General features: G+C 39.9%; 1 protein-coding gene across 10 annotated transcripts in view; it reads right to left on the minus strand.

Annotated features, from left to right (window-relative positions):
* Window positions 1–4,948: 4,948 nt before the first annotated feature.
* The window catches only part of LOC143425493 (neural-cadherin-like), a 155,696-nt gene continuing 138,210 nt past the window's right edge, over window positions 4,949–22,434 (minus strand). For all 10 annotated transcript variants that reach the window (XM_076898340.1, XM_076898337.1, XM_076898336.1 and 7 more), the window contains 23 exons: window positions 16,885–17,028; window positions 15,680–15,795; window positions 14,537–14,701; window positions 14,025–14,162; window positions 13,346–13,532; window positions 13,016–13,249; window positions 12,784–12,956; window positions 12,495–12,644; window positions 12,116–12,421; window positions 11,740–12,013; window positions 11,428–11,636; window positions 11,023–11,355; window positions 10,747–10,953; window positions 10,403–10,674; window positions 10,116–10,321; window positions 9,907–10,049; window positions 9,150–9,761; window positions 8,750–9,050; window positions 8,468–8,657; window positions 8,133–8,374; window positions 7,316–7,531; window positions 6,977–7,132; window positions 4,949–6,254 (listed from right to left, as the gene is read on the minus strand). In XM_076898340.1, coding sequence (XP_076754455.1) covers window positions 6,145–6,254; window positions 6,977–7,132; window positions 7,316–7,531; window positions 8,133–8,374; window positions 8,468–8,657; window positions 8,750–9,050; window positions 9,150–9,761; window positions 9,907–10,049; window positions 10,116–10,321; window positions 10,403–10,674; window positions 10,747–10,953; window positions 11,023–11,355; window positions 11,428–11,636; window positions 11,740–12,013; window positions 12,116–12,421; window positions 12,495–12,644; window positions 12,784–12,956; window positions 13,016–13,249; window positions 13,346–13,532; window positions 14,025–14,162; window positions 14,537–14,701; window positions 15,680–15,795; window positions 16,885–17,028 — 5,084 coding nt within the window. In that variant the 3' untranslated portion in view covers window positions 4,949–6,144. The remainder of the gene's footprint in view (window positions 6,255–6,976; window positions 7,133–7,315; window positions 7,532–8,132; window positions 8,375–8,467; window positions 8,658–8,749; window positions 9,051–9,149; window positions 9,762–9,906; window positions 10,050–10,115; window positions 10,322–10,402; window positions 10,675–10,746; window positions 10,954–11,022; window positions 11,356–11,427; window positions 11,637–11,739; window positions 12,014–12,115; window positions 12,422–12,494; window positions 12,645–12,783; window positions 12,957–13,015; window positions 13,250–13,345; window positions 13,533–14,024; window positions 14,163–14,536; window positions 14,702–15,679; window positions 15,796–16,884; window positions 17,029–22,434) is intronic.

Below are 22,434 nucleotides of genomic sequence, written 5' to 3' on the forward strand. Positions count from 1 at the left end.
ACCATTAAACTATACGATATTTTCGAAAGGATATCTGCTCGGGGTCCAGAAATACTCAAGTTGGATTCGATGCTGCGTTTAAATATTCGTGGAATTACGGGTGAAAACGATTCATAACAATTTCATAGAAATGATATACTTCGAAATTAAAACCGAGAGAAGATTATTTCTAATCTACGAAAGATTCTAAAATTCTAAAATTAATAGTAATCGCGACACGTGCGTTATATTAATCGATAAAAACTAAACGACACTAAAATATAATATCGTTTTGACTAGAATCATTCTCATAGCAATCGCAAGTGAATACTCTCTTCGAAAAGGAGTACAGAATTATTATTACGGTCATTAGCTTCGCGTCAAACAAGAAAGAAAACGCGTACAGGTGATTAAGGTGTGCATTAACCAACCGAATATTTCTATCGACACGGAGCAACGTTCCGTTTTTCTGTTTTCTTTTCTCTTTTCTTCTTGTTTCTTTTTTTGTTTTTTTTTTTTCTTTTTCGATGTACACAGGCGTGTCTCGCTCGCTCGTCATCGCAATACAAAGTGCGTTCGTTGAAAAGCGTTCGGATGGCGACAAACGAACAAAGAGAGAGAGTTAGAAAGAATTTCGAACTCGAGAGAAACAGTTCTTTCGTCGCTGAATATTCGACCAAGCGGACTAGTACCGTTGTAAAATGAACATTTATTAATCGGTCCACGTTTGAGTCGCCATTGTTTCGGGAACGAGGCACCAGCCTCCGTTCTTTGTGCACGATTAGGCAGTGCTTGGAAAAAGTTTTACAGATATGTAGGATGAGCTCGCGTGGCCGCCATTTTTCTTTTCTTTTCGCAGGGCTCCACGTTCTTTTCGTGCCTTTCAGTTTTCTTTCTTTTTTCTTCTCCTCTTTCACGGATTATTCATTCCGATCATTTCCGATCAGAAAGATTTTCTCAAGGATAAGTACGTTTATACCTTTCCCTTCATCATTTTTTTCATTTTTTTTTGCTTTTCTTTTGTTTATTTTATACGCTTTTCAATATTTTTAATTCGTGTGCCAACTCGTTTTTGGTAAAAAAGTTGAGCTGTGTGTACTTGAAAAAGATGGACCTTAACTTAATATCGATCGCTCGACGCTGATTTTTGGTTTGTTAAAGCAGGTTCCTGGCTGTTACGTTCATCGTTTTCGGGATTCGCGAGTTTCCGTGTATGGTAAAAAACGATATTGTTAAAGAAAGGTAAATCCTGAGAACGCTGCTGCGCTAACATCGGCGATAAATCAGGGTCGCCTTGTCAGGAGTGTCTTTTCCTTTACCTTTTCCGTTTTGTACAAAACGTACGATGATTCGACAAAATCGAGCTCGTTTCGCCTGACAAATTACTCTGACGCGATCTGTTTGGTAAACGTTGGATTACACGTACATTGTAAATTTCAAATATAAATGATACTGATGCGTTGATACACAGTGAGTATTAAATACGTACAAATAAACGTTAAATATTCACAATTATTCTACAAAATTTACAGGGGTTCCGCTTTTCTAGACTCATTTACTCGCCATTCGTGACACGTTCCGAACATTTACAACGTACGAAGGAATCAGTTATTGCTATCGTGAAAAAAAGAATTATAAATACATCGCTATAACCGTAATTTGTAAATATAAATAGGAAGAAATAGAAAGAAAATTCCATATTATCTTTATCATGGAACCAATAGTAGACTCGTATTAAGAGAAACTTTTGAAGTTTCTAGTCCTTAAAAATAGAGATTGTTTTCGACCAACCACGAGAACGATCTGATGGAATGACGCTAAGGAACGTTTCCTCTTCCGATAACTTTGCGTCAAAAAATTCTTTCACTTTTCGCACGCTTCGATCCGAAGGTAAGTACGCTTCGTCAGTGGCAATTAAAATCGGTACGTATATTTCTCAAACAGATCTAACGTTATTTTCTATTCGACGAGTACAGTAGGTACTTGTAACGATATTTCCTTTACACCTTACGAACTGCTTCCAGTTTTAACGATTACGTAGGTATACAAAAAGTATAAATGATCAGAAATTTTAGTTCTAACTTATCAGTGGCTTATAATTTGCCATTGGTTACGGATATGAGATGTGCTTTCGATACAATTATTTTATATCGTAATATAAAGTTCTTGTTGATTGCCGTTCGTAAGGTATTAAATGACGCCCTACTTGGTACCGTGCAAGTTTTTCGAGGTGCCTGGGTCGAGCGAATGGAGAGATGAATTTTGTTCAATCGTCAAATTGCGTTAAAGTTCGCGCGTTGTGAAATCTCAGAAGTTGACTTTACCAGCACTTAAACTTTCTGAATATAATCAATTCTAAACAAGATTACTCGCATTATTCGTTTCAATTTAGTACGTTATTTTAATAATATTTATCCGTTCGATAAGAGATCGAGAGTTGAATTAATAAATGCGACAATAACCACCAGACCTATAGGAGAGATAGAGTAGTATTCAAAGAATCAAATGTTGTAGAAGATTCGTTAATCTCAGGCTTGGAAAGCCAATCTCCAAGAAATCGAGGCTCGAATGATCGCGCGACAATCGGTTTTCTTGCCACTGTACACAGAACACGTGCGCGCACCGCGCGCGCTACTCAACTCATTATCAGTTACTCAACGATAAACCGTTCGTCCTCCAAATAACGCCAATCCGTCGAATACTGTTTCTGCTTAGAAACTACTTGGCGGGGTGAAATGGACGATAGGAATGGCCGGAGAAACGAAATGATGTACGTACTACGGAGGAGGACGGTGAGGTAATGAAACGACGATAAATCAACGATACGAACCTATCAACATCGAGAAACCTATCGTGGTTTCGATATGAGCACGATTGAGTTCACCTCGGTACAGCACAAGTCAACGAACGAGAAGGAAACAGATTTGATAACTTCAGTTGTCGTGTGGGAAAATAATGCAAAAAAAAATATCATCGATGCAGCACATAGCTGCTGTGCGAGAGAATTGTGAGAAAGAAACGAAACAGTGATCAGGTCTTTACAGTCTGGTTTCTCATCAATGCGATGAAAAATTGAAAGAAAGAGCGAAGACAACAGGTTTGTTGCGTTGCAGAAGCGAGATGATTGAAAAATAAAGTGTTGCCAAGACGAGATCCCTGTGCGTTTCTCGATGTTCTGGGGGCTCGCGTGGAACAGACGCAAACGGATGTCGAATAAAATGGACGCGGGAAACGTAATATCACAAAGATCGCCGGGGAACGATACGCAAGACGACGGATCTTGGTAGGACAATTATACAGAGATGCTCGGTACCGATCGCGGCGTGTTACGAGCGGCACCGGCACACCGAAATACACGACGTTACTTACAATATTCGTACAAGTGCTTAACGCTACGCCCGGGCCGAACGAACCAACGGGGCTTCTTCACCTAACCGATAAATTGACTATTAATATTTCCGTAGAGAATTTTACAAATCAGTCGAGACACACGCGTGGAGATGCATTTCGTTGACGCACATATACTTAGGGATGGGATCGATACGAGACTTAACAACTCGAAACGATTAAAATGTGAAAGATTCACTCTCTTCCCAGAGGAGAACTTGAACAAGTTTAAATGCGTAATTAATTTCGACCAGAATAAGCTGACAATATATATCTTATCAGACGTGAAAGTAGTTTAATAAGAAGTCGATGATCCAATATAGACGGAGGAAGTAACTTTAAATATTCCAAATATTATATACATCGCGCTAGAAACTACGACCAATGTTGTTTAAGGAGATTATAACGAAGAACACTATTTTGATTTTAACTTGTTCTTAAGATATCAAACGCAAGAAAACAGTTGGAAAGAACCATAAAAGAACTAATTCTGAGCGAGTCAAGTAGAAGAAAATAAGTCTGCAGCGATTATCAAAGCTTCGAATACCGAAAGAAGTTATAAGAATTAAGCGAAAGAAAATGTTACAATACATTATTAAATAAGCGATTGTAATTGTGAAAAATTTGATACGAAATGAAAATGGTATGAACTTATTCAATAATTTGATGCCTATTTATCCTCATCCCTACATATATATATATATATATATATATATATATATATATACCAGCCGCCGCGTCACCAGCGACATTTCGTTTAAATACCAAAAGTCAAGAGACACGCTGGTCGCGCTTGATCGAGCATCGAAGTCACTCGTGGCAACGAATTCGTCGCTAGTGCAGCGTCGAGAAAGAGGTTCTCCGCATCGAATCTTTTTCCGTATGCTCGCCGACTTTTCTTCCCTTCTTTCGTTATCTCCTCATTTATTTTTCCTGCATTTTTCTCTCTCCTTTTCTCTGTACTTTTTATTTTTCTTTTATCATGCTTTTTCTCCAGTAAATTGGAACTTGCCGGCCGGTTTGACTATCGATAGAAAATAAATATTAATACTACGTCGAGAGTCGAATCATGAGCTTCTCCTCTTGTCAACCGGCCCTCGTATTTTATGCTATACGATTTTTTTCTCCTTTTGCTGATCTTTTTGTTTTTTTTCTTACTTTTTTACCTTCCTTTTTACGTGTCTCCATCTGTATACGATTCTTTCATTTATATATAATATATATGTATATATATTTATATTTATATCGCTATATAATAATTATAATAATTACATACGCGCGCGGTAACTCTCATTTGTTCTCTCGCGGACTTTCGTGCGCCTACAAAGGTTTGCTGTATCATTTGTCCTCCGCCTTGCGCTTCTCTTTTTCTATATATATATATATATATATTTATATTTATTCATTTATTTATTTATAAATCCATATTTATAATATATATATATATATTTATCGTAATTTCAATAATAATACTATCATTAATTAATGAGGATGCTGGTGACGCAGACGATGACAACGATGAGGATGGTTCACGACTCGCGAACAAACTAAACGTGTCTCTCTCTCTCTCTCTCGTTTCATCTTAAATAACCCTATTTTTGTAGTACGACAGACGACATTAGAACGGTCCGTATGCCGCGAACCAGGATTGCGCCGCGATTGTGCCATTTCCCTTCTGTTACACCCAACAACGTCGATACACAAGTTCATGGTGCGTTACACGGGGACCACGTTAGCCGATGCGCGTTCACGTTCGTAGGATGAAACGGAAATGTCGCGGTAGGGATTATCGGTTCGAACATTCATAAACGTCTGAACGCAAGTGAGACGGTCGTTGGGATTTAAAAGATGTACAAAAGAGATATGCCGTTTAGGTACGAGGCGCGTGGCCACTTGGTGACCTATGTGCGCGAGTTGAAAAATAAAAACGACGATCACGCGCACGGCTGGCAGTAGTAACGTGTTCACGATTAATGATTCCGGTCAAACCGATGCTGTTCACGCCGACGATAATTAACTGTTCGAATACCGAGACATCGAAGGTCGGTGGTACCGATAAATAGTAACTATGACTGTGACTAAAAATAATTATGTAGATTTATTTTATTAATAGAAAAGTCTCGCGTGCACGGGCGGACACGCGCGAATTCACTACGTATACGCGTAACGTGCTATACAGATAGGTATACACCCCTTCGAGGGTTACGCGCCACCCTACGGTGTGCCGTAACGACTGGCCATGACTCGACAGAGATAACTTATTGCAATATCGTTTGCTTTCACGCAGTGGCTAGCGGATAGAAAGCTCTGTTCGCGAGATCGTTATCGACGAGCGGCTTGCATTTTGTGGATATCGGCCAGAGAATGCTTCTTTCTCACTCTTTCTCTCATAATCGCGCACACCGCACGGACGTTGCGTCCTTGTTCGCGTGTACGCATCGTTGAAGGTAATGCGCCCACGCGGCCTGGAAACGTGCCACGTGCTCGATGAACAAAAACGGGAACGTCTCTGCTGTCGAACAACGCAAAACACTTCGATTACGGTTTCTTTCTGTTTCCCAGTGCTTTTTGTTCTTCGTTCTTCGTCGTATAGAAAGTTCGCTCGATCGTACACACGTTTCCCAGAGAGGGCAGTCTTTTTTGCCGTTTCTCTTTCTTCCTTCCTCTTTTTCTTTTTTTTTTTTTTGTCGTTTAAACTCACGCGAACACTATTGTGAGTATATCGCGAGTGTATCGCGCGAGCTTACGAATATCAGGGATTGTTCTTCGTGGCGACGTTTAGTCCTCCTCTTCGCTTTCCTCCGCTGGACCGTACATGTCGGCCAACTTGTCGAATCTTGGGCCCCAGGCGCCTAAGTACTCGTACTCGTGTTGCTCGTCGTCCGTTCCTGTTGATTTTCAAACAATTATTTTTCGCGTGATTGGAGTTACCCAGAAGTTACCCTGATACCGCGTGCCAATGGCGTTCATTCGTAAATTTTATTTATTAGCAGTGGCGTAGGATGACATTCTTCGATCCAAATTGTAAACGAATATTAAAAATGACAAAACTAAACAGTTTATTTATTTTGATTCTAAAACAGATTAACATGAAACGAAGATATATGGCTATATTTGTTTTTATTACTTTCTATACACTAACTCGATACAGCGATTGTTGGTTTGTAAGCGAGAATGTAAAGTAACCTATGTCAATATAAATAATAAATACTACATATTGTGCAATTTGAATAGGAACAGAGCTTTTAATGCTCTATTATATGCATTTTTATGACGATTTAAATATATATATAGTTATCAGTAATTATAGTTATGGGCTAATAACAACCAAAATGTCTGTCAATACTCAATATGTTGAACATGTGCCGAGATCTAACGGTTTTAATTTTGTATGGAAATACAATTTCTCCGCTAACAAATGTTACCCTACGTCACTGTTGAAAAAAATTCATGAATGGAACGTAGGACACACGTGTCACGATGGCACTGTATCGTGCGCATTGCAGCCGCAGGGTCAATAGCGTGTTGTTTGGGTATTATTTTGTTTGCGATCAATTTATAAATATCAGACATTGAATCGATATTGACGAGAGTAGAAATATTTACGTACCGGAAGCTAACGATGACAATGAACCTGCGATACTTCCGCCACCCTCGTATGCGTAATTTCGTAGATCGTCGAATGGCGGTGCGTTTGGATCGCTGTCAGCCCTCTTTTTGTGATCTTCTATAAAGATGCCCACGTTTGGTTCCGGTCCTAGTGTATCTGAAAAATCATGTACAATCAGATAATCAATATTCGTAAAGTTTGCCTTACTTTCGCTACCATATTCAATAGTGTTCTGATTCTGTTCAAAAGTTGTGAGGAGACTGTAAGAGGATGGTACGACAACTGCTACGTATTGCAATATGGTAAACCGCAGATAAAATATAGAAAAACGTAACTTACAGGGTACTTTACATGGCGGTAGCTTCCCACCCATTTCTGGTATTGGGCCGCCAACAGGAATTTGAAGTGGCGTAATGTCGAATGCGGTCATGTCATCCTCTCCGCCACCTTCGTCATCATAATTGATAATATTCTCCCTCACGTCGTCATCAGGGCCGGGATACTTAATATGCGATTCTCTTCGTCTGTTATAAACAACAAATACTAGGACAAGTACTGCAACATAAAACAATTATACATCAATCAGTTTGTTTTTGTTCTTCCGACGTTCTTCCGAAATTACGTTGAAATGTTTCGATGAAATTAATTTAATTTCTGCGTGACACGCGATTGTAGTAAATAGAATGTTATTATTGAAAAATATTTACAACAATGACAGTTGATAAAATTATATTAATGCGATTATAGCAAAATAATTCGTAACGACTAATCAATAACTTGAATCATTCTTATTTGGCAACTTCACAAACGACATTGTCCTTTGGAACAGCCTTGATCGGTTTCCTCCTACCCCCGTTTTGTTCTCATGCGCTCTGACCCTTAGTTCGTCAAAAACATAGGCGGATCGCTCGTCATTGAGGTTTTCCTCGATAGGCCTGGCTTTTGTCCTTGACAACTTTGGCTTTCATTTTTATAGCGCCTTTGCGGTTATCAGTGTTAAATTACCATGAAGAAAAGGATCAAGCAAGCAAGATTGAATAAAGTAAGATAACGTAAATCTTTTCGCAAATTGCAACTGTCAATTCTATTTGGGTTAACGCGTCTTCTTTTTTTACATCATCTCTTACCCAAGCAATTCGATTTACGCCACACTTACCAAGGATAATCAAAAGGCAGACCAAAATAGCCGCCAGAGCGCCCATGCCGAGCTTCAGTGTCTGACCCTCTTGCACAAGTTCGCAATTCTCACCCCAGAATCCGTCGGGGCAAATACATCTGTATCGAAAACGAGGATCTTGGTTGATGCACCTACCACCGTTCAGACAAGGGTAATCTATACATTCGTTTTTGTCCATACACCCTTTGTTATCGGGCGATGGAATCCTTCCCTCTCCGCATCTAAAAATAATGGGAGGAGCGACATTTATGAAATCACGTCCCTATATATCGAATGTGATTGATATTACACGATGAAACTTTCACGATACGTACGTGCAATCGTACTCGTTCCAAAGGTCGATACATTCGAACGGTTCTGGACAAATGACATTGGCACAAGGTTTGTTCGAAGGGCAATATCTTTCTAAATTTCTAGCCATGGTCGCTTGACCCCATTGCGTGCCATTCATGGCTGGCGGTAGTGGAAGGTGCTTGCCCTCCAGTCTTATATCGTCTAGACATCCTGTTGCAACAATAAATCGTCTTAGTACACACTATCTACTTTTATCTTCGTATAAATTTCAATCACTAATAGTACGTCACAAAATGATTTACCTTTCTGATAATCAGCATAGACCTCGAACGTCCGAACGCCAGTATATTCAGCCTTGCCTCCAGCAAAAACACCTTCTTGCTTGTCGACCAATAACCACTGGTGTCCTTCGAAAGAGAAGGTTTCGTTGAACCTCCGTCCTTCGCCGCCGTCTAGTTCCAAAGTCGCAGCCGAACCATATCTCGATACACGAACCGTATGCCATTGTCCATCGTCAACCGCTATCGCAGTCAGCCATATATCGCGTTCCTCGGTTCTCAAACTGTTCAAATTGTACCGGAAATGCAACCTGCTGTCTTTGATCTAAAAATGAAACAATAAAATCGTAGGGATTACGAAACAACGAATTACGGAACCAACCATTAGTCAAATTGCCAACTTTGAGCAAGTGTTCGAGCTCACCTCTAAAATGGCGTATTCCCTGTTGTGCTGGTCGCTGACTCTGAACAATTCGCCATGTACCTCTCGAGTACGAAACCTCAGCTGTACTTGCGTGGAGTATTTATCCGGTTCGAAGGACAGCGCGTATTTAACGTAACTTTGCGGTCTGAACGTAGTTGGTATAGTGGGTGTCATGCATCCAGGGCCAGTCCATCCCGGATTACATTGACATCTGGCCTCGGTGAAGCTTCCTACGCAAGTACCGTGCTCCCAGCAGCGGAATGTGGATTCCTGGTTGTTGCAAATCTCCTCGGTCTGAGGGCAGCCGGCTACACTGTTTCTGGACAGGCCAGGATGAGCCAGGTCGTACAGTTTACTGTTGTGGAAGAGATTCTTGATGCAGCCGTCGAACCCCTTGCCGTATGGCATCTGCTTCCAATGGTAGGGCAGCGGATCGATCTGCTCGACGTACATGCCGCCGATTTGAAGGGGCGCGTTCACGTTCAGATACTCGTTGAACGGTGGTATCGTGCCTTGGGCTTGACAGCTGGTATCGTTGAATTCCGGAGGCGTGCCATCTTCCGGCTCCGAGATGTCCGCGGACTTGCAGTAGTCGATAATTAACTTCACGGTCTGTGCAAGGATGGAATATATGCGCGTGAAATTAGTGACTTAACTTAGTGATTATAACTTGTTTAAGTAACATATTTTTAAAATGTGATCTTTTTTTTTGATTAAAATATACGCATCAATTGTTATGGTAAACAGTATCTATGACCTCCGTGTTCCAAAATATGTCAAGCCTGTGCCATTCTCCGTCATCCAAAGTTCGTTTCGGTTTCACTCTCATCTCCAATGTGCCAGAACCGAAGTCTATCAACAGTCGAGGTATTCCACGTTCCAGTTCAATGGATATAAAATCTGTAGATACACGTATTATTTCACGATTAGCATGTCGATTCATTACTGCGAAAAGGTGCTACGTACCAGAAACCATGATTTCGTCGGTTTCAGGGGGTACAATAGGACCGTTGTACAAAAGCAAGCCGTCGGGTTTCTTTGTGATGAATTCGAAGCTTAAATGGCTGTTATCGCACATTTCCAGAGCTGGGTACCAAGCCCAACCATTTCCGCGGAAACTTCTCGCGGTCTGCTGACATCTTGGCCCGTTATATCCAGAAGGACACTGGCACCTAGAGAGAAAAAATTACATACGTTTAAATCAAGGAATAATTGTATGAAATGATGAATTTTAAGGAAAAGTATACTCTTACGATAACCCAAATCGTCCTTCTACGCAACGACCACCGTTATAACAAGGGCTGCTTCGACAAGATTCCCCTTTACTGAAATTCCGTGCACCGCATGTACATTCAGCGATTACGTCCACTCGTACACCAACCAGAGCGGTCTTGTTTGCGTTAACCATGTACGGTAAGCTGCTGATATCTAAGGTATTGGTGCAACTACCCTCGCATACTTCGTTCTCGTAATAACATTCGTCTATGCCGACCATCGTTATGTTGATACCAACTTCTTTCTCGATCTGTTTGAATAATTTAAAACCAATTGTTTTTAGTAAAATCTGAAATGATGCTATACGAATTGCACGACTTACCTCTTCGCGATGCATCAGCACGATTCCGTTCAACCTGACAGGCTTATAATACGGTGATCCGTGAGCAGCGAATCTGACGTCCGTCAACGGAGGATGCATTCTACGTAATTGCACGCTAAACACGTCTACATTGTCTCTATCGATATTTAACAAATGCGCTAATTTATCTCTAAATAACTCTGCTTTGCTGCGCGACAAAGTTTGCGACTGAAAATCGTGAAACGAATAAATGAATAATTGCTCCAATAGCAAGCGGTCGTTTTACAAGATACCTACCTTGTAGTCCCAAACTCGAATGAAGTCCTCGTCCGTTATTCCAGATATTCGAACCGAGCCAGAGTTCAGGACCGCCTCGTGAGGAATAGTTTTCACGGTGACGGTCACGTTCGCCGGAACGTCCGTTTGCGTGTGCTTCCGATCGTAAACTTTGAACCGTAGATGGTATCTACCATCGTGTGTGCCTGATTTCATGTAAATCATACCAGTGTCTTCGTGTAATTTGAACTGAGCGTGTTCTAAACCCTCCCAGTAGAACTTTTTGTCCGGTAGATCCCAATCGTCTAAATCGTAGACGTAAACTCTGCCTATTTCCGTGTCCGGTGATTGTCCCTGTGCGAACAAATACGATTAAGTAACATAAATGTTCCACAGAAATGAAATAAACCCAAATGTAATACCTACTGCGTAATTATATACAAAAATTTCTTTCGATCCAGGTTGCATCTTGTTATCGTTTATGTCCCCGATAATAACCGTGAGGGTACTGGTCCCAGACATCGACGGAGTACCGGAGTCTTTGATAACGATCGGTATCAAATACTCCTTTTGTTGCTCTCTATTAAACGATAGTAACGACGAGACAATAGCCATGCCATCCCCGTTTGCTCCCTCTGCAACGAGACAAAAACCCGTCGTTTGTTAGAAACTATCCAACTACTGCTACCAAACGTTCCTTCGCCAGGCGACTACAATAGGACATCGGTCCAGACTCACTGTTATCGTTCTCCACTTTGAAACTGGCACGAATCACGTCGTCCGCGTTCGGATCCATTCTGAAAGTGAACGGCGGCCCGTTGCTTTTCGAACGGTCGTCGTCGTCCGTCGCTAATATCTCGACCACTTTTTTCTGTTGCGAGTGCTCTTGTAACACGGGCCGGTAGTCTTTCAGAAATCGTGGCGGATTGTCGTTGATGTCGTGCACGATCACCGTTAGCGTGGCTGTTGCCGTTTTCGGTGGAATACCGTCGTCGATGGCCAAGATTTTCACCTGGAATCATTTTCACCCATCGAACGTAACAATTTTCCAGTTCGATTCGAATTTACCTCCAATGCGAGACTTCTGAAACCTGGCTTCTATATTATCATTTACCTGATGTCGCGGGGTTTCTTCGCGGTCGAGACTCCTTTGGATCGATACAGTGCCGTTTTCGTTAATCGAGAATTGCCGTTTACGATCGGAGCTTCTATCGATCGAGTAATACACTTTGCTTTTGCCACCCTGGTCCGGATCGGTAGCTGTGAACGTTTCAAGGCTGTTACCAACTGGGGCGTTCTCCGGCACCGTGGTCTCGATATTCGCCTTCTCGAATTGCGGTTGATTATCGTTTATGTCGCGCAGCTTCACGACTACCCAGGAATAGGCAACGTGATACTTGTCGTTGTCATTGTCTTCGCCCTGAAAAGCAATGTTGGAACTGGACATGCAGTTGTCGGTTTAGCAACCAGTAAAATTTCGAACGTCCACGTACCTTGTCGTTGACTTGTATCCTAAACCTAAAACCGTTGCTCTGCAATTGGTCCTCGTAATCCAACGACTGTACGATCTTCAGTGATCCCGTGCCGTCGTTATTTCTTACCATAGTGAATTTGTCGGCGCCATAACCGCTACTTTCAATCACCTGTAATTGCAGATCGATATTACACGACTCGAAAATTCAAACAAAGAAATTCAATGATCTTTACTACAATAGACTCTTGTTTATAAAGTATAATACCGGGAATTCGTTTAAGAAATGGAAGCGAAGCGATAGAAAGTACCTTGTACTGGAATTTATTGGTCTCATCCTCATCGTGTACGGTGACCGTAAGAATTGGCATTTCTGGCAGGTCCGGACCTTCCGTTTCGTCCACTTCCGTGAACCATTCGTCCTTTGTAAATTGCGGAGGCATGTCGTTTATATCCTTCACTCGTATAGAGGCTGTCCCCGTCCCTAAATGTCGAGCAAACGGTTTGACAATCTGACTGTTTAATTTCATCTTAAAAACCTACCTTTTAACCCCCCTCCATCCATTGCTACCACTTGTATGGAATAATCCGGTGTACGTTCTCTGTCCAAACAGCATACTGCCGTCTTTATGACACCCGTTTCCGACTCAATTTCAAAGATTGGCGAACCAGTTTCCTCCTCGATCACGTTCTTTTCGATGGAATAAATCAGTTTAGCATTTGTACCTTCGCTTGGATCATCGTAGTCGACAGCTGTCATGGTCATCACAACCATTCCTAGACACGAAAATGGATGGATACAGGTCGTATATTGTAACGGTAATAGTTGGAGTTTCTTAATTCGCCATGGAAAAAATCACAGCTTAAAGTTACCCGCTGTTCCATTTTCTGTGACGTTTCCAACATAAATTCCTTGAGGGAACGTTGGCGCGTTGTCGTTGATATCTTTGAGGTTCACCTGCACGTCTGCGTAGCCAACCAAACCTTCTCCGCCTTCGTCTTGAGCAAATACGGTGAACCGCCACTGTGGCCTTCCATTTGGCTGATCCCTGTCCAGTGGCTGTGGAAAAACAGTCGGATTACAGCCTTAACTGACACGGGATAAGAGACAAATTTAATATAGCAAAAAGCACAGCCCAACTTCCGTACGATTCCGCGTAACTATTTCGTGGCGAAACGCATTTACTTTGCAGTATTACGAATTAAAGTCAATTCTGTGAAAGGCTTTTAAAACATACAAACACGTTTCGGTAATCGATGTAACCCGTGTAATTATACGAAATTATAAAAAGTCTTCATAAATGTGGTATGAAAGGACTTTCTAAGGTAGAAGAACAGGTAGAAACTTATCCTTGGAACCGTTTAATTAAGGAAATCAGATTTCGCAGCGAACGGTTTTCTTGGTGAAATTTTAATAATTCTTTTTCTTTTTTATCGCGTTTAAGATCTAAATGGGAAAGAAGTTATAGAGAAGTATCTGTTAACGAAAGGGTAATTAGCAGCTGGAGCTACAAATATTGTAATTAAAGGATTCCATGAACGTGAAACAAACCTTTAAAACGTAAATCTCTCCGCTGGTGCGGTTGATGTCGAACTTGCTGTTTGCTGGATTGTCAGGATCGATACCTTGACCAGTTAAAAAGTAGACAATGTCCTGTGGTCTGTCTTTGTCGCCATCAGTCGCTGTGACCTGCATACAAAAATTGGCAATACTCACAATTAATTCCTACAGCGTAATACTAGAATTACGGTTTCATCGGAAATATTACAAACATTCTACGTCCTTTATTCCGCTTTGGTAGATTTTATATTTTACGTTATATTCCGTACACCGTATTCCATATATATTTTATGGTCCATATTATGTGTTCCATATACATTGTTCGAGCTATACGTTATGTTTTATATTCCATATCGTATACGCTTTGAGTTTTAAAATCCGTAATAACCTACCTTGTTTAAAAATTTATAGGTTCGGAAGCGTTCTTGCAACCAAGTAAGATGAAGTTACAAGTCGCATAGCGAAATTGAGTAAATTGACTTTGAAACAAGAGGAATAATTACCCCAAGCACACGTTTAGGCAGAGTCCTGTCGTCCTCCTCGGTGATCTGTGTCCTATAATTTGGACGCTCGAAGACTGGCGGATTGTCATTTACATCTTTCACGTGTATCACGACCGTGGTGTAATTTTCTTTCAAGTTATCAGACGCGGTGAGGCGTAGCTCGTACTGCAAGATTAAAGCGGAACAAGTGGATAATTGCATTTGCAGCTGACCCGAGCTGGTCTACCGACAGCGGCGCCTTTTTTAGGAATAATGAAAGCGGCTTTCGAGGGCAACAGTTTACGACACTTGAGGAATACACTGTGTAAATAAACCGGTGGGAAATATTATCGATAGGGGACGTTTATTTATATATTTGATAAGGAAGACGATGATGCGCTAAAGTTGATGAGCAGAGTTTTGATGTAATAAAAGTTTACGCATACACGTATACACTGTTGTTTATTTGACAGGGAAAGCAAATTTGGAAGAGACAGGAACAGTTTTTGTAACGAAAGTTATAAAAACAGCGAGCTAGTGGAGTCAGTTTTAAAATATGAAAAAAGGGCCCGCTTTGCTGTAATAAAAGTTAGCCGGTAATAATAAAGAAGCCAGTAGTACGTTAAATGGAGCGAATGAAATGAAAGGACTATGGGCTTTCGTTTTAATGAAATCGGACAGAAAATAAAGATCCGTTCTGAAGTAATCTTTGAATAGCGAATATAAACAATAGGTATATTAAAATAACAGAATCGGAAATTAAGCGGAAAATGTACCGGAGTCTTTACAAGATAGTAAATCCGATGTAAACTCGACGAAGGCAGAAGAAAACGAAGCGATCTGATTTCTCAATGAAATTGCCGATAAACGAGTGCTATTCCGACGATACGTCGAATCGTATAAAACGAAAGACTTTTTAAAGCAATGACAAACGAGGGGACAGCCAGCGTGCAATAACCTCGAAAGTTTTCGCACTATTTCACAGTTTTATTGGTCCGTGGGTAATAAAACGGGGGCCTGGGGACGTGGTTAAAAGGATTAACCGTGAACGTATGGGAGGTTCTCGTTCTTCCGTTTTTCATCCCCTTATCTACTTCTCTCCGTTTCCCGGCTATTCCTTTACCGCCGCTGTCAGTGATTCTCCTGATACCATGATGTACTAACCCTTTTCCTTGTCTCGTAATCTAATGCGCCGGCTACGTAAATGGCGCCAGTCATATTCTTCACGGCAAACGCACCGCCTATGTTACCGCTCGTAATCTCGTATCGAATACGCGAGGCTGTAAAATATAAACAGAGGATTCTTTCTGGTGGAATTCCACGAGAAATTATGGAGGAGGCTGGAAACTATAATAATATATTTCTCACTTTACATTAATTGCGAATAGAAATAATATACGAACAGTTCTGATAATGATATTATAATGTTCGATTTCCCCCTTTTAAGTCTCTGGATACGTAGGCAAGCGAAACGCGACAGTGTCTTTCGATTCTAAGCATGAGATCCATTAAACCGGCCGCTCTTTGAATTTTCACCAGGAAAATTTCCCCGGGGAGGGCGTTCACTCATAAGTAGCTGGAAAATTAGTTTCCCCTCGATTTCTCGTTTTACTTGCGAAGAGGCAACGGCGGGCGAGCCAGACTGTATCTTTAATTATGAACGTGTCTTAAGCTGTAACGTAGAAACGTGAACAGTGATTCTGGTCCTGCTTGACCTCAGCGGTGTAACGCAACGTGTAAGTGTAAGAGTCTCAAGTCATATCGTCGCAAGAAATGCAATTAGAAGAATACGCGTCCTCTCGTTGTTTTCTTTTAACGTGAATCGTATTATACCTTTATGCCGGCGCAAGTAGTAAGGTTAAACGCAAAGGTTAAATGTGTTTTATTAGAAAAATGTTAATAAACCGGAGCAGGTTCCTCGTCGGGATCGGCTGGATAAATATGTTTCGTGACTTTACACCAGCCATCTGGTATTTAAACTTTCGTAAGCAGTTTATGTACCATCCGACCCGAGTCACGGAGGGGCAGATGGATTTTCGCGGAACTTGTTAGCCGTGTTAAAGATACCAAACTTTCAGACAAAGTATGAAGTCATTACCAGAAATAGAGGGAACACTCTCCCCTATCGATAGCCTGAAAATTATTCTCTCTTCGTTTCTCGAAGCGATATGTTATGTTATAATTACTACGATAAATTATATTATAAATCATTAAAATCGCTGAAAAATCCTCTATATCTGAGAGACTGCAACATATTTCTGAAAGGGGAACAGTGACGCGCATTTGTTCCTCTTTACGAGTTACGTGTTTCGAAGACTCGACGCAGGTGACAAATCATCCCGTATTTGTAGATATATCTGTCGACTTACACTCGTCGTGATCTTTGGCGGTGACAGTGAGTACCGTGTGCTGGATATCCTCATTTTCGTCTACTTCAGCCTCGTAGAGGCCTTTGTCGAAGTAAGGCGGATTGTCGTTCTTGTCAGCTATTCCAATACGGATGAATTTCGTCACTGGAACAGACAAAAGGCAGGCGGTCATAAAATTTCGTTCCGTTTCCGCGTTCTGTCGTGATATGAAAGCCCACGGAATATGGGTTGGCTAGGAATCCCTCTGAAAGATTCAGAGCTCGTATTTCCTTATGACACGTCTCTCGAAAATGCAAATCCATTTTTATTCACCTTCCTCGACGTACAGTAGCTTACGAAAGTGTTCGAACGCGCACGTTTCCTATTCTTACCAAGTGAAATATGTATACGCGTGTTCAACCAAAATGTATGATAAATCAACACGATCCGTCTAATGAGAACGATGTCTCGTAATTATACACTTATCACACAACTATGGGCCATCGATGAATCATAAAAGTGATTATTACTTATTATATATACAGACATTATTATTGAAAAAATAATAGAAAAATAGTTTTTCATCTCATTTTGTTTTTGAAAGTTCATTTTGTTCGGCGAAGAGAACCATGTGAAATGGCGTGGTATTTACTTTGAAAATTCATGAGTAATTTCCATGTATATTGCGGTTGCATACACATGGAATATTTTGCCAAAGGAACTCTTGACTTTTGTGCGGTTCCTTGAGTTTGAATTACAAATAACAAGGGGTGCAGACTTAATAGTTGTATCGAAGATTCTATAGTTACGTCTCTGAATAACGTTTTCTGTTAAATAACTAACATTCGAAATAACTTCAAATCATGGGAAAAGTACTTTACTGCTGAAATGGTTGAGGCAAATTCATAGTACCCTAATCAAACGTATAAATCAGACTAAAATCCCCTATTCATTTGGAATAGGGTTTTCATTTGGGTACGAACAAGATGGCGTAGCGTTTTCGACTTGTTCTTAGAACTTGATATTTCACGGCCAATTTATGCAAATAATTTAATGGAAAATTCGTGTTCGATAATTTATTAGCTTCTGTAGCGATCCGGAATTTTGAGAAACTCGGCATCGATCTTCCTGATAAATTAGTTAAACGAAGGTAGAAATTCATTACGAAAGTAGTGACCAGAACTCATTTATCATAAACTCGCAAATTGTGGTCAGTAAAGTTCATCTCGTAATGCGTTTTATATCTCTCAATTAAGAACGAGGGAGAAACTAACGAAGAAAAAAAAGAACCGATAAATCTCAACAACTTAACTCTTAATTTTTGTACAAATCGACTAGAGTCATCCTTAAACTTAGCGACGAAACTTATATTTTCTCATTATTTTTCATCATCGTATCTTATAATAAGCAATTTCTAAGCGTTTCTTCTCGTAAACCAACCGTTTTCACAATAATTGTTAATTGTTAGTCTAAGTTGAATTTTTATGACCGAGAGCACAAGGCCCTATCTCGAGGAAATAATACGCTCGAACGCATTTCCGCGTTGATTCTCAACGAGTTGAAATTCACGCGTAGCTGGCTGGTGTAATCGGCGAAACGATGTATCCGAAATATCTATGCGCCGCTAATAGCTGGATTATTAAGACGAATTTCAGCGTCAATTTGGTGAACGCCAGGATGCAGCATCGCTGCAGGCAATTTGCTTCAGTGTTTCTTGATGTGGCTTAACTCGCTCCGATTCCCTTTACTCAACACATATTCGTTTAAGTCACTTTAGATGCCAGATTGTTTCACCATTTCGCGAAAGGTTAGTGGCTCGTTTACAAAAAAAATTCAAATTCACATGTCATATCAAAGAATAAACGTTAAAATGTTAAAAAATTAATATTAATTTTCTAAAGCGGTTCAATTAAAATAATAAGTGTTGTCTTTTTTCTAAGCGAATGAATATCTAGTGAAATTAATTCATGCTTAAGCAGCTTTCCAAAGTGAATCAAGCTTCGAAAAGCCATTGCGGGATAACCATTCCGATTGAGGAAATGATCACGCTGCAGAAATGGCCATCGCAATTGCTACTCGAACGAGCAGGGTGCGTAACGATGAAACAGCACAAAGCTGGTAATTATTGCCCGAATTTTGAACAGCTCTCCCATCGCGAATACCGTCGATTTCGATCGAAATAAAAGTGTTCAAACGATGAGGGTTCGTCCGTTTTTGTATCGCTATACGTTTTAATAACTATACTCGTCAGCCTTTTCTATAGCTTGACACCAATATTTTCAAAAGATAAATATATTCGAAGCAAACAAACGCGCCTCTTACGATACACGAATTTTTCCATTTCAAACCAACAATTTTTACGCTTATTTTTTCGATTAATATTACTTTATATTACAAAGTTCGTTTTTCAAATTTTTGTGTATAATTGCTCGCAGACACTGAGTTTTGGCTAGAGTTTGCGTTGATGTAATATTTTCGATGCAAACGCACGAGATACAATTTTTAACGTTGTATTGTAATAAATGTTTCGCAAGTTGAAAATTTAATGAAAGCAAAAATTGTTCAGTTCGCAACGCATGTGTTCGCAAAATTTCTACGAGATTGTTAATCAAATGTATTAGAAATCATTACTATTACGTTAACACTTTAATATAATTATAAATAATATATAAGTATTAAAAAAAATAATAATCGAGTCTAATATAGTATTGATGTATAAGTAAAAATATAATTCCTTAAAAAGGTAATTCATGTACTTTGTATACATTCTCTCCACGATTGCACTGTTGAATTTAACCAAAAATACGTTTCAGGAAACGGATACTGTATCGTCATTCACCAAATGTGACTCGGCATTGTTCTATTGTTCCTTTTTCACAAAAATCAACCATCACAATACCTGAAAAAGCCTGGCAAATATGAAAATATCAAAACAGATAATGATGGAAAAAATAAGTGAAATAACGAGAAACACATTTTTCCCACGGATTTTCGAATGTTATTCGCTCCTTTTCTCGGTTTGGTCGTTTGATTAAATTAATTTCCGTCGCCAAGGCAACCGGGAACGATGGAAAAACAGAGGAACAGGATAACGTTTACACAGAGAGCAGAAGGGGCTCTGGAAGCTGGGCTTGAGGAATTAATTATGCTGCGAGGCCCTTCCGCAGTGATTACTCTTTCCAGCGGGGAAAACCGCCAGGACTCGGCCGCAACAATTCGACGGTTTTCTTCCCTCGATTGATTCGCGACCCACTTTCGCCCGACCGTAATTCTTAATGCGCGGCTTTCCACGATTTATTGCTAACAAGGGGCGATAGGGTGGTAGACGAGCACGGACAGAAGTAAAACGTAGGAACGGATGCGGGTACGCGTGCAATATCCGGATTTCTCAGTCGAATTGGAGAGAGTGTTCCGTCTGAATAAAGGATAGCAAATATTATAAATACGACGCGTTCCCATGTTCCTGAAAATGTTGCCTTTAAAATGTTGCAGACCTGATTGTAAACTGGTAAAAGAGATGCAATAAAATTGCGTACAGTTCCTTCGCATTTTTCCTGTTTATTGTATTATCGTATAAATTACGCGACAATTGACAAATCAGTGAATGTACTAGAGGGGAGTACCCTGAAACAAGGTCCTATCCTTCACTCCACCAACTCATTCGATTAGCTTTCTTTCCTGGGATAGAAATGAGCTTTTAATGGGTGCTGGGTACTCGTAGGAAGGGTTGACAATCGACAAATGTTCGAGCGGTTCTTTCTTCGAAGGTAAAATCGATTATTCTGTGTTTTGCTTCTTCCTTAATTTGCTCCTCGTTGTTTTCTTATACTTCATCGTTATGTCGCTTCTTATCAATTGAAGTTTGTTACTTTATTAACTTTCTGTGACCTTATTTTATCGATAAAATGAACGGCGGAAACATTTTATTTCTTACGTAAATCAACAAACTTTCATTTTAATTTCAACTTCAACGAATTCATGCTTGGTTGGTATTGTGAAATTTCTCCCCAGGCTTTTTGTCACGGTTTAAAAGAACCCAGCGCAGTTTGTTTGGAGTTTAGTGTGTAGTTTTAGACTTTACTTTAGTACCTTTACTTACAGTTACTTTTAAGGTCAGTCGAAGGATCCGTTTAATGACATGGAAGAAGAAACTGTGTGTACCATTGTACGGAATGGGGCGACCTGAAGCGGAAGTGTAAACGAGGAAACTTGGTCGAAGTTCGATGTGAGTTGCAATCACGAAGACTGTTGAAAATATGTTTTTCAATTTATTTTTAAAACCTTACACTAAAATTCCGTTTCCAGTGAATTATAGTAACTGATTATACGCTAATATCTATTCATATTCATTCAGCATTAACTGCACAATATTAAACTGATGTGTAGCGTGCTAAAATTATAATAATGCCTCTAATAATTATGCTGTGTAATATGTATGTATAAGATATCATTTACCTAGGCGTTTAATAATTAAACGTCAAAAGAACGTAATGACCAAATGCTTCGCATATTCAACGTTATCTACAGAATATTAAATCGACGCATGCCAACCTAGATTATAATAACCATATTATACAACAACGATGATAATAACTAACACTTACTTAATCGCATAGTGTCGAAAGTTAAAAGGGCTAAGTGCTTTTACCATATTAAACAGATTTACCTTAGTTTGTAATCGAGAGTGAAAACCACGCAACAATCAGACACCTTATAAATTCTATATTTATTCAAGGGATCGGCGATTAAAAGTAGAAAAAGATCAGCGATCGGAGAATGTTTAGCGAAAGAGATCAACAAATTTTCCTATCGCGACTGGTGAGTTCCAGTAAATATGCCGTGTGCAGCGGTGAAATACAATAAATTCGCCAGCCCCGCGGTGCGAGCTATTTGAAATTTACGAGGGGCAAACGTTCGCGGGGGAACCCGTTAACATTTAACGGCACGGGATCCATACATTGGATAACTAAATGGGTGACGCGCACCGTGACTATCTATCCACGGCCGGTGATATTTAAAAAGACTTACGAGGTCGCGTGAAATTTACTGTCCATATTGCCGCGTCGTTAATGAGCGAGTTTTATTCGCGATTCATACGCGAAACAAAAATAACATCAACGAACAGTTTGTTACTGACATTGTATCAAACATTTTCAATATATTTCAATGTTTATTCTTATTATATATTATTATTTATAACGTTATCGTAACTGCATAAAAATCTGAAATTTATCGATATCCGATGCATCTAATTCTAAAATTCTAAAGTTTTATTTTAAATAAGAATTGAAGAATTTCTGTCGGCACCAGTTAATTCCTGTGCATTTTTAATTATAATACATCGAATATAAATTTTTAACCAAATGTAGTGTTATTGATTTTAATCTATATCGATGGTACAGAAGTAAAGCACATGCTCTCAGTTTCTTTCATGCCTCTGTTTCATACATTTGAAAGGACTCAAGTATTTATTCATGTGGGGAAAAATGGATAAATTATACATCGCAGTAGTATATAAAAAGAACATAGAATTTTTAGACGGTTTTTAGAATGGAAAACGTGATATACAAG

The sequence above is a fragment of the Xylocopa sonorina genome, chromosome 7, assembly GCF_050948175.1.
Source record: "Xylocopa sonorina isolate GNS202 chromosome 7, iyXylSono1_principal, whole genome shotgun sequence".
In the NCBI taxonomy this organism is placed as follows: Eukaryota; Metazoa; Arthropoda; class Insecta; order Hymenoptera; family Apidae; genus Xylocopa; species Xylocopa sonorina.